Source organism: Hippocampus zosterae, chromosome 14 (genome assembly GCF_025434085.1).
Source record: "Hippocampus zosterae strain Florida chromosome 14, ASM2543408v3, whole genome shotgun sequence".
Taxonomy (NCBI): domain Eukaryota; kingdom Metazoa; phylum Chordata; class Actinopteri; order Syngnathiformes; family Syngnathidae; genus Hippocampus; species Hippocampus zosterae.
The window spans coordinates 2925649-2937731 of NC_067464.1; the positions used below are offsets into that span (position 1 = coordinate 2925649).

The following is a 12083-nucleotide window of genomic DNA, read 5'->3' on the forward strand; positions in this document are numbered from 1 at the left end:
CGTTCACTTTCCGCTATGTTGAACAACATTCAGCGGTGACCCAACCCTTTTCTACCCATTCATGAAAAAAAGCCTTACTAATGCGGTTACAACAATATGACGTCTCGTGACGCCACCCTTACGACATAAGAGTGAAAAGTCTGTTTACCTGTTGATATTTATACACAAAAAGTACTCAATCGATAGTATTCATTATTTTTTTATTGATTAACTATCGTCAGCCATGTAGCACAATTGAAAGTCATTCTTAAATATTTTGAGAAAACAAGAAAAAGAATATTTTGCTTGCTTGTTCACCCATCTGGCTTAAGTTTTTATTTATCTATTTATTTTACAATGTCAATTTCGAAAAATACCTGTGTATGTTCTAAAAACGGTGTGTGTGTGTGTTTCTTGCTCTGTGCAATGATATATAATAATAAAAATAATAAATTTTATTTATAGGCAAAGCATCAGCGCATTATATTGTAACGTATCTTAACATATAACTCAGTGTAATTTACTCTCATTGAGTTGTATGATAGCATCTCATAGTGCATCTAACCTTCACGTATCATATTTTAGCATATTTTATCATCCTGTATCCGATCACATATTCTTGCATTGCATCTTCATCACTTACTGAATTCTTAAAATATCATATCGCATGTTGTCATATCATATTGCACCTTATCTCAAATTATTTTCTCCCCTTATGTCACATATTTGAAACTTGGCCTGGCTTTTTTTTGTTGCAGAAATATACTTTTCTGAACATGTTTAGAAATCTTAGCATTATTTCTGTCATATATCTCAACACAATCAGTATATACGGACACGTCTCATGGTTGGGATTCATAAAGGGCACTGGGCGGGGGGGCAAGCCTTAATAATTCACAGTCACCTGCAGAGCTCCTCCGCAGATCATCTAGACGAGCCCGTGGAATGAATGGCGCTAACGTGACATAAAGAAACGCTATTGTGACAGCAATGGAGCATCTTATGTCGTATTTGAGCTTATCGTATATTATATTTTAATACCCGTACCTTATCATTATAACAATATTGTCCGGTATCGTAACATTGGTACCTGACATTGTATCTTTTCACATTGTGTCATAAGTAATATCTTTTTCCAACACGGCTTATCAAATTGTATCTTATATATATATATATATATATATATTTTTATATGTTGCACACACACAAGGCCTCGGAGTTGTCAGTGTGTGCGTTTTTTTTTTTGTGTGTGTGGCCCAAATAGCGATTGCGCTCTCACTCGGTGGTTACCATGGCAACGGCAGATGGATCTTCCTCCCCTTTCCTGCCTGAAGTGAGTGCATGGAAGCCAGTGGCTCAAGTGAGAGGCCTTTTCTTATCAGCGCCCACACCATTGTGTTTAACAGCTGAAGTGAAACAGCAACGCGGTTAGGGAGCGCACACCTCCGCTTAAAATCCGGAAGGAAAAATCCCGGGTGTGGCGCATTTGCGTTGGCGGCTGTTTCTGCAATCGGGAGTGTGGACGCTGATGAGAACGTGGCAGTGGGTGACTTAGCTACATTGTTGCATGAAATGTAATGTTTCAGTGGGCGGGGGTGGGGGGTGGTTATTCCGACTTTTTTCTCTGTGAATTGATCGCAAAAATAAAGCAAAAAAAAAAAAGACATGTTTTCATTTGGAATATCTTCCCATTTGTCGACATGTTTCTACTTTTTCGTAAAAGGACGAACATTGCTGCGATTAAAAATCTATCCAAATATAATTCAGACATTTTGATGTAAAAGTCTGACTGACCCTTGGGGAGGGGTGGAAGGTTTTTTTTTTTTTTTTTAACTTGATGCCCCTTCAAAGTTGACAAATTTGTTAGCGCCAGTGGACTGATTTTTTTTTTGTTGACTGGTGGACATCCTAGTTTGGGGTGTGACGTGACGTGTGCCCCCCCCCCCCCCACACACACACACACACATTTCACTAAATAGACTTGGAATCTTCCAATCCAAAATGGGCAAAGCTTGCAGTGCTCATGTTGACGCATGCTCAGACTCTATGATTAGCTTCACCCCCCCCCCTTCTCTCTCTCTCTCTCTTTACCTCTGTGCTTAAGGCGGAGCATCCTCTGCATCAGACAGTGATGGACGATCAGCAGCGGGTCGCCATATAACGCACACATCCTCCTCCCGGGTCCTGAGGTGGCTTCTCTGCAGTCTCATCCTGATCCGGGGTGGTCCTCCTTTTGGGGCGATTCTAGACTGCCGCATGCGGGCAAAGGCAAAGCGGGGGGCTGTGGTGGGGGGAGCAAATGGCCTGGAAAAAAGACAACGGACGGGAGGATGCTCAGTGACTGAATGACCAGCTGCTTGTTTGCAGGTGAGTGTTTATCATGATAATTTAAAAAAAATAATTTTATTTAAATATATATATGGCGTCCCAAGGGGGTCCCGAATAACCTTGAAAATCACACGAGCCCAGGATGAGCAAGACACTCAGACAGACGTGCATTTACATAATGACACACATGCACATGACACAAATACACCCACACACACGCACGCTCAGATTTAAATGCAGTCGGAAAATGTTGTCCCGGTGACAAGCGCCTCGCCTCACGTCTTAAATTGTGCATGAGATGTGAGGCGAAAGACGCTTCTGGACCTGAAGGTGCGTCGCCAGGTGCAAAAGAGGAGGTTGCGGTGGTGCGGCACGGTAATAAAAGACAAGAGGGACATTGCGATCCGTCCCGGCTGCGTGGAGACTGCTGAGGCGCTTCTTAAATGTCATCGGAGAAATGTGGTGTCATACCGTGGCTGGGAAGCGCCCAGCAATTAAAAAAAAAAAAAAAAAAAAAAAAAAGCAAAGATGAAATTAGCAATTAAAAATTAGCGCCGTACATAGAAAGCTACGGATGAACTTTTTTTTTTTAATTTTACTTTGTCAATTAAATTGACTTCAGTGATTGTAGTAGCTTACATTAAAAAAAAAAAAAAAGCAAAGATGAAATTAGCAATTAAAAATTAGGGTCGTACATAGAAAGCTACGGATGAACATTTTTTTTTTTTAAATTTTACTTTGTTAATTAAATTGACTTCAGTGATTGTAGTATCTTACATTTACTATTTAAAAGTACCGGTATTCATTTTTTTGCCCAGTTCAAATGATTGCAGTACATTACAAGACGTGTTATCAGAAATGTATATTTCAAACGTAATATCAGATCATTGTCAAACGGTAAATCCACCACGTTAAAATATATATATATATTTTTTTCATTTAGTGGAAACAAACTGAATTGTTGTGGGGGGGTTTATATATATATATATATATATATATATATATATATTTTTTTTTTAATCTACTGTATATATTTTTTATATATTATATATATATATTTTTTTTTTAGATAAAAAGATCGATTGATTTGAATTTCAAAATGGCCGGGAGAGTTCATATGGTTCTCCTTGACCTAAAATACCAAGACTAGTTTGGAAACGTAACACCCCCCCCCACCCCCCCCCCCCCACTCCATCATGTCTTTCCCGCTAGCGAGATGAGCTCTTGCGTAAGCGTCATTGGCAGCCATCCCATCACAAGGTGAAGTAAAAAAAAAAAAAATAATTATAATAAAAAGCTCGAAGATAGCGCTGATGAAATCCGACTCTTATCTGGTCACGGATGGAGCTTTGACTCAATTCCAGAAAACCTCGTGGGCCGAGACGCCACAGCGTTCTGCGATTATTACCGTGGGAGCCATTCAAAATAGAAACGTCAAGCCGGCGCCACCCACTGAGAGAATCGAGACGGGATGGATGACGTCCGTATGGATCACGGAAGGGCGTCATTAGCTTAGGAAACGGGGTCGCTAGGAAGCAACGCAACGTATTTTTTTCCATCGAGCCCGACTCGGATTTTGCCTCGTGTTAAGATTGGGTCTTCTTTCCAATAACGAACGTCTCGTCTTTGTCCGTCAGGTTCGTCCTCTGCCCACCGTGCGCGATGGAGTCCACCCACCTGCTGGGCGGCGCTAAGAAGCGGGTCAAGATCCACCCTCGCACCGTCACGGCCAAGTATGCCACGCAGACCCCTTACTCCCCGCAACCCGGCATCCACGCGCACTTCCCGCAGCCCGGCGACGAGGGCTACGACGACGCGCCGTCCTTCGAGGACTTCGGCTCCTTCCTGGAGGAGACGTCGGACAGGAAGCAGCTGACGGAGACCAAGAGGTGGCCGCTAGCCCTGTTTGGGTCCAAAGACAAGGACAAGGGGGGGGGCGCCGTGTCGAGACCTCCGGCCGGCGGGGGCGGCGATAGCGGCGAAACGGTAGCCAGGGCGGGCAAGGGCCCGGGGAAAGGGGTCGGGGAGCAGCTGGCCAGTTTCGGGGAGGCCTCGGTGTCGGCGTCGCGGCTCACCTGGGTGGGGCTGCTGGGGGCGGCGCTGGCTAACGGCTGCGTGGTGGTTCTGACCCGGGTGGCCTGGGAACGCTTCGGGCTGGGCCCCCTCTTTCTGCTGTTGGTTCGCTCGGCGGTCCAGCTGGCGTCGGTGGCGGTGCCGTTGTACAAGGGCGAGAACCCTTTCGGACCCGAGGGCTACCGCCTGCGCCTGCTTTGTTATGGCGTGGCCTATTCGCTGTCCCTGTGCTGCGCTTACTCCTCGCTGAGCTTCACCTCCCAAGAGGACGCCGCCCCCGCTTGGCGCCTGGCCACCACGGCGCTGTCCGCCGCCCTGGCCTTCCTGTTGCTGGAGGAGCGTCTGGGTTTGTCCGACGGCATCAATCTGGCGGTGGGGCTGTGCGGTTTGGGGGTCCTGCTGCTCCCGGCGGCGGATGACAGCAATGCCGATTCCCCGACAGACCCCGTGCTATTCTGGAGGGGCGCCTTTGGGTGGTCCCTGTCGGCGCTGGCGGGGTTATGGTTGGCCCTGGCCCTGGTGGGCTACCGCTCCCTGAAGGAGAGAGTCGGCGTGGCCACGGCTCTGTTCACCGTGAGCTGGACGGGCTGCGTGGTCACTCCGGTTTCGTTGGCCCTGCTCCCGGAGAACCGGTCTTGGCCGGCGAGCGTTCCCGGCTGGGGCCTGGTCGCGGCTTCGGTGGCTTGCTCGAGCGTCGCCTTCCTGGGGGTGACGCACGGCCTCACGAGGGTCCACCCGGCGCTAGTGTCCGCTAGCCAGAGCCTGGAGGCGCCCTTGGCCACGGCGGCCCATCTGATCATGGCGCAGCTGGCCCCCAGCGCCCCCGAGGTGGTCGGGAACGCCATGGCGCTGCTGAGCGTCGGCTGGTTGGTGACCGCCAAGCTGTTGGCGTCCCGCGGGGGGGGCAGCCGGCGTCACAGAGAGGAATATGAGGAAATTCTAGACTCACCCATCAAATAAGACGCTCCCCCGCCCAGCACCCTCTTCTCTCGACCAAGTCACTTGTACACACTCGCCGGTAGTTTTATTACCTCCACCAAGCACAAAGTTAGATTCGGGAGGTTGTGTTTTGATTGCCACTTGTTAGATCTTGGAAGAAAAAAAAAACGGGTGTGGTTTTCCATGCACTTTTGTACAGTTTGTGTACAAACTCACCCCGAAACCACTACTCCTCACCCATATCCTGAAACCTAACCCCCAAATCTTAACCTCCTCCAAACCCAAAATGTAACCACAAACCCTAAATTCAACCCGAGGACCTGATCCATTGATTCCGAACTCTAAATCCGGAAACCTAAACCTGCTAATTCCAACCCTAACTTTAAATTCCATCCCAATACCCTTAAAACCTTTCACCCTAATCGCCAATCCTCCTCACCCAAATTCCATAAACTGAACTTTTACCTTGAAGCCTAAACCTTACTCTTAGCCCTACTGCTAACCCCCTAATACCAGTTCCACTTTATCCTCACGGGGGGGGGGGGGGGCTGGAGCCTATCCCAGCCGTCTTCGGGCAGTAGGCGGGGGACACCCCGAACCGGTTGCCAGCCAATCGCAGGACACGCAGAGACGAACAACCGTCCGCACCCACACTCGCACCCGCATGTTTTGGGAATGTGGGAGGAAACCGGAATACCCGGAGAAAACCCACTCAGGAGAACATGCAAACTCCACACGGGGAGGCCGGAGCTGGAATTGAACCCGCGACCTCTGCACTGTGAGGTCGATGCGCTAACCACTGGCCCACCCCGAAAATACCCAATCCCAAAATTGATCGATTAACCCTAAACCTAAAACTCATCCCCTAACAACCTATTCCAAATTTGACACCCGCCCTAATCCCAACCCGTTTATTTATACTGTCCTTCCCGGACTACGGCAGGAAGTAGCCTGCAAGATGTCAAACAAACAAAAACATGGCAATGTGTCTTCACTGTTTGGCCTTGGTGGGGGTCTTTGAGTGCCATTATTGTCTCATTTGTGCTTTATTTTATTTTTGTTTAATTTTTAAAAATTTTGGTGGGGGTTGATGACAAAAAAAAAAGTGCCAACATGGTGTCGTCTGTTCATGTGACAATAAAATTTTCGCTGGTGAACAAACAGCTCGACTCTTGAAGTTGGTATCAATCACGACGCTTGAAGGGAAGGTACGGTATTTATTTAGGAGCTTTTTTAAAAAATGTTTGTTAATTTTTTTGTTTACTGGCTTCACACACTCGCCTGCCAAGGCGCGGCGCCAATCATTTCGAGACTCGAATGCTATTTGGCAACCACAGTCAGGTGAAAGAAGAGTAACGGCCGCCAAATAAGTGGGAAGTGAATCCAGACAAGACACCCGTGCAGGATGCAGTCATTCCTGAGACGGAATCACCGTATCCTGCATTGATTGCGTTTGGTTTTACTCCTGTGTCAGTCGAGTTGTTGTTGTTCCAGCTATTTCCTCATCATTAGCCACCTGCTTTTGTGTTTGCTCTCATTATCAGCACGCCTCTCTCGCACCGCATCGCAGCTGAAAGCGCAACACGGAAGCCGACGTTCACCAAAGCGTCTCATTAGTTGCCGGGATGAAAAGAACACACTGGACGACGGGTTAAACTGACCCGTTTTAAAAGCGAACAAAAGATTAAAAAAAAAAAAAAGAAGAACACATTAAAAAAAAACTTCAAACATGTTATGACATGTAGTGCATGTTTGTTTTGCATTGCCACTTCTAATTTTTCTGTTTGGTGACCAAACATGCGGCGGGTCACCCTGACCCGAGAACATTTTTGTTGTTGAAAAGAAACAAAAGTAAAAGGCGCCTAATCAAGATCACATTCCATTTTTTGATCAAAAAGGGCAGCGGGCGGGGTACACCCCCCCCCCCCTTGAAGTGGTCCCCCCGGCCAATCGCAGCGCACAAACGGACAAACACCGACGGACAATTTATAGCTTTCATTTCATCCAACATGCATCAGGTTTTTGGAATGTAGGAGGAACGGGGAGGCAGTTGTGGCAAAACCATTTTTTACGGGAAAAAAACAAAGCGGCATATTTGAAACGTTGCAAGACTTTTTATTAAAAAAAAATCAAATGTGACCCTTGAGCAAAAAGATTTGCCCATTCTCGGACTCGACCGGGAGCGTGCGAGCTGTGTGCACAATTGGCTGTGATTTCAAAAGCGCCGCGTGGGCGGAGGGAGGACACATTTCCACAAGGCTAATGGGTCTTCTTTTTATGACTTTTATTGCTTCAAATGCATCCAAATTAAAAAAAAAAAAATAGTGGGGGCGGGAATCCTCAATAATAATCCAAATGTGCAAATACAGGGTGGATGTAAAAGTCTGCACACCCCTGTTTAAATACTAGTTTTTCTGATGTGGTGGAAAAAGTTGACAAATCTTTGTCTCATGTTTTTTTTTTAATCACACAAACACAAAAAAGATTTGAACAGGGGTGTGTAGACTTTTTATATCCACTGTAAGATAGCAGTCCATCTGGTGTGGGCCTCTCACGAGTCTTCCGAGTCTTTCCTCAGTGTGCCCGCCTGCTGGATAACCCGACCGAGCTGCACATAGAGCCTCTGCAGCTCGGTCGCTATGGTAACCAGGGCCTTTTCCACACTGTCGGCAGGGGGCGCCGTTACTTCCCGCATCACTTCTTGTTCTTTAAGACCCAACGCCGAGGGCTTGGAATGAATATACAACTGCAGGGTGGCGTTGAACCTCCTCTCCCTCGCCTCACCTTCCTCACGGAGCTCCAGGAGGTCTTGATGAAGCAACTTGATGGCGGACTGCCAGGGCGGGCACTGGCGGGACGCCGTCCGGGCCAGGCGATCCACCTGTTCCCTGAGGGACGCCGCGGCCCCGCAGCAAGATTCCGAGGACTCCAGCAGCATGTTTTGCCTCATGTGAGAGTTCTCCAGGGCAATGAAGAGCTTGTCCCATCGAGTGAGCTCCGCAGATTGACACGATGTTTGCGGCTGCAGGGAATCCTCTAAGGAGGAAATATGAAGAAATATTTGAATAATATCGTAAAAATGAGAAATTGTATTTTCAATTTAATTTGTAATGTAATTGATGACATTGCAAGCAAACGGCAGAGCGGAACGGAAAAGACGGAAACATACCTTGCCGTTGCTCACTGGCCACCTCGTTGTCATAGACGTCGGCGTAGTCCACCTGATTGTAGTGTGGCGACGAGCCCACGCATGCCATTGTGCAAAGCACTGCCCATAGCCTCAGCACCCCCCATATTCTTAGAGTACCCATTTTTTGGAAGGAGGGGGTGGGGGGGTCCAAAATGTAGTAAAAGAAGCACCTGGCTTCTTGTTGGCCCTGTAAAAAGTGTTTGCTGTGAGCCCACTGAGGCCGCCTTATAAACTCAGTTGGAGGGAGTAGGAGGTCCGGTGGGGGGGGGGGGGGGGGGGGGGTGCGTGTGAGGGGTGGATGTTGTGAGTAATGTAACAGTGGATGTAATGTGTCAAAAGTCCAACTTGGAGAAGGAAGTTGGAGCATTGTAAGAGTGTGTGTGTGTGTGGGGGGGGGGGGGGGGGGGGTCAAGAGAATTTAGGATGGTCTTGTAAATGCAAAAAAATAATAATAATAATCTGACCTTGCTTTTTTTCAAGCTCCGCCTACAGTCATTTGCTTTGCTTTAATTTTGCACCACCAACTGCCAAAATAAGTTCATTCATTCATTCATCTTCCGAGCCGCTTGATCCTCACTAGGGTCGCGGGGGGTGCTGGAGCCTATCCCAGCCGTCTTCGGGCAGTAGGCGGGGGACACCCTGAATCGGTTGCCAGCCAATCGCAGGGCACACAGAAACGAACAACCATTCGCACTCACACTCACACCTGGGGACAATTTAGAGTGTTCAATCAGCCTGCCACGCATGTTTTTGGAATGTGGGAGGAAACCGGAGCACCCGGAGAAAACCCACGCAGGCCCGGGGAGAACATGCAAACTCCACACAGGGAGGCCGGAGCTGGAATTGAACCCGGTACCTCTGCGCTGTGAAGCTGACGTGCTAACCACTGGACTACCGGGCCACCCGCCAAAATAAGTTTTGTAATTAAATTAATAATAAAAGAATTATTTGTCAAATTTCAAACTGCATTATGCTTTCTGTCATGCCTTTGTATGACATTTCATAAAATCACTCATCAAATTTCTTTTTACACTCACATCAGTACACTCCACCTAAAAAAAATTTTTCATTAAGCTGTGTTCAATTTTGTACAAAATTATGTCTTTTTTTTTTCTTTTTTGGGTGAGCGAACAGACAATTTTGTGAGACTGTTTTGTAGTGAACAATTGACTTCCTTTCGGACATTCTTGACGATTCCCCATTGCAAAATGCAGGATGAGAATGTGTAGGCCCTGTGTGACACAAAGAGAGGGAGTTTTTTTTTTTTGGGGGGGGGGGGGGGGGTTGAAGACCTGATTTGAGGTCACCAGGTGTCGGAGGTCCCCAGGAAAAAAAAAAGTGACAGTCAGCATCCTGTGCGGACGTCGCAGCAATCCATAGGGGGTTTCTGCACGGGAAGAGAAACAAGACATCAACATGAAGAAAAAAAATACCCAAATTGCAGCACACCAGCAAAATTTTGGGTTTTTTTTCACGATCACATCACCCCACCCTCCCCAAAAAAAGATCATAGCATTTGTTGGATCATAGCAACAAAATGGAGTTGAACAAATAATGAATGACTTGTAGAAAATGTTTTAAAAATTACAATTTCATCCAAATTTCCATCAATATAATTCTGAAAAAAAAAGAAGACAAACGTCACTTGTTTATTTTAAAACAACGACACAAATAAAACATTTTCACGCACCTGAAAGCAATGTAGGTTTGCTGGGGAAGCGAGGAGGTCACAGCGTGAGGGGAAACTCGACGGGGGCGATGTGATGAAAGCGCCGTTCCTCAAATAAAGTTTCCAAAGCATTCCCTTGGTCGGCTTGTGACCAGAAATTGTGTAATAAGATTGGGTGGGCCCCAGCCCCCCCCCCCCAAAAAAAATCACAGGAGTGTCAAACACAATCTAAGAGTGAAGCAAGCATGTTTGAAAAATAAAAACCTTTAAGTATAAGCCCTTGACAACTCGAGTGGGCCAAGTCCATTTTTGTCATGATTTTATGGCAACCACGGTCTAGTACAATAGTGGTTACAATTTAAACAACCATCAGATTTGTCAATATTTCATGAAAGATGAGCAATAATATTTACTGTAGCGGTACTTAGACAGTGGTGTCTTGAGATATGAGTTTTTGGAGATGCGAGCCATTATTCCTCTGATTTGCTTCTTTGACATTTAGGCGCTGTATGGAAGTGGCCAACACAAGGTTATTTGCTTCCAAATAAGCACCAGTTTGGCACATAACGTGGCTTCAGTTTCTTTAACTCTATTTCTTTTTTTAAGTTTACGGTCAGAGCGAGTATAACACAAAGAGAACCTGATTTGATGGACGTTTTTTTTTAAACTCCGGAGTAGCTGCTAGCAAGATCTGAATGTAGCCTAGCTCTGAATGTAGCCTAGCTGTTCACGATGGAAGATTGCCAAAACGAAATGTTACTGGGTAGACGTTATTCGTTTATTTATTTAGTTGGACCCCCACCCCAAATAAATAAATCTCGCAGCATCATTTCAAACATAAAAGAGTCGATCAACTTACCTGTCGACCTGATGAGAACGGTCACGTGGGCGCCGATAGTTGCAGCCGTCCATATGTCGCCGCCCAAACCTCCAACTTGAGCTTTCTATCCCTTGACAAGAAACTGAGGCCGTCCCAATTGCTTCTTTTTAACTTTTCTGAACAACCCGGAGTTAAGTCAGCGGCCAGGTAACTGGAACGGTCTCTTTTCCTCGAGCCTGCGTGGGTCTCCACATTAGCCTCTGTTAGCTATGGTACAAATGATTGAAATATCATCTTCAGTCTGGCCTTGTTTCTCTACAGTCTGCCGTTGGCTAGCTTTGGTCACATAAATTCATAAGTAATAATATATACAATAATTACAGGCATAAAATGTGTCCAGAGAGGGATGCTTTTCACAACAGGTAAACACTGGGAATATTTTTGTATCCTGTTCAACGCCATATCAATGTTAGGATGAAGAGGATGAACTTTGTGACACTTTTTTTTTTGCAAGCAGTACCCCAAAACTGACGAGGATGCACCAGTTTCCTACTTTTACAGGGTGGTAAAAAAGTAATTCATCATACAATTTATTCTGCCGTAATTCACTCATCACAAGTCGCTAGGATCTTATTTCCTTTGGCGGCTAATGGAAAGAATTTGAAACAACAACCATAAAAAGAGCAGGAAAGGTAGTCGAGAAATCGCAAGGGACAATTGTCGTTGAGACGTGTGCATTTTTTTTTTGTTGAGTCGTAGGAAACGGTGTTATTAAATATCACACAGCTGGGAAATGGAAAGCAACGTTCTGAATAGTGGCCTGCACTCTTCAATGAATGACATGAATACATATTTGAATTGAAGACATATTAGTGAGCTCGCGCATTTGACTACACTCTTGTCATTATTGTACAAATTAAAACCAAGTTGCAGAAAAAAATGCTACACCTGGAAAAAAAAAACCAGTCACCATTATTATTTGATTAAACATAGAGGCACTTTGTTTCAGCAGTAAACTGTAGGAAAGTTTGCTACCCCCCTCAAAAAATAACCCCCCCGAAAAAATCTGTTTTGGGAGCCCCATG

The 12083-nt window shown here is 46.1% G+C and overlaps 2 protein-coding genes across 2 annotated transcripts; one reads left to right on the forward strand and one right to left on the reverse strand.

Moving 5' to 3' along the window:
• Positions 1–3944: 3944 nt before the first annotated feature.
• slc35g2a (solute carrier family 35 member G2a) lies at positions 3945–5535 on the forward strand. The gene has a single exon (XM_052085574.1). The coding sequence runs from the start codon at positions 3970–3972 to the stop codon at positions 5338–5340; it is 1371 nt and encodes a 456-aa protein (XP_051941534.1). The 5' UTR covers positions 3945–3969; the 3' UTR covers positions 5341–5535.
• Positions 5536–6384: 849 nt separating this feature from the next.
• Positions 6385–8884, reverse strand: LOC127614322 (uncharacterized). Its single transcript, XM_052085592.1, has 2 exons — positions 8489–8884; positions 6385–8355 (listed from the first exon to the last, which is right to left on the reverse strand). The coding sequence occupies exons 1-2, from the start codon at positions 8874–8876 to the stop codon at positions 7871–7873; spliced, it is 873 nt and encodes a 290-aa protein (XP_051941552.1). The 5' UTR covers positions 8877–8884; the 3' UTR covers positions 6385–7870.
• Between the last annotated feature and the right edge of the window lie 3199 nt (positions 8885–12083).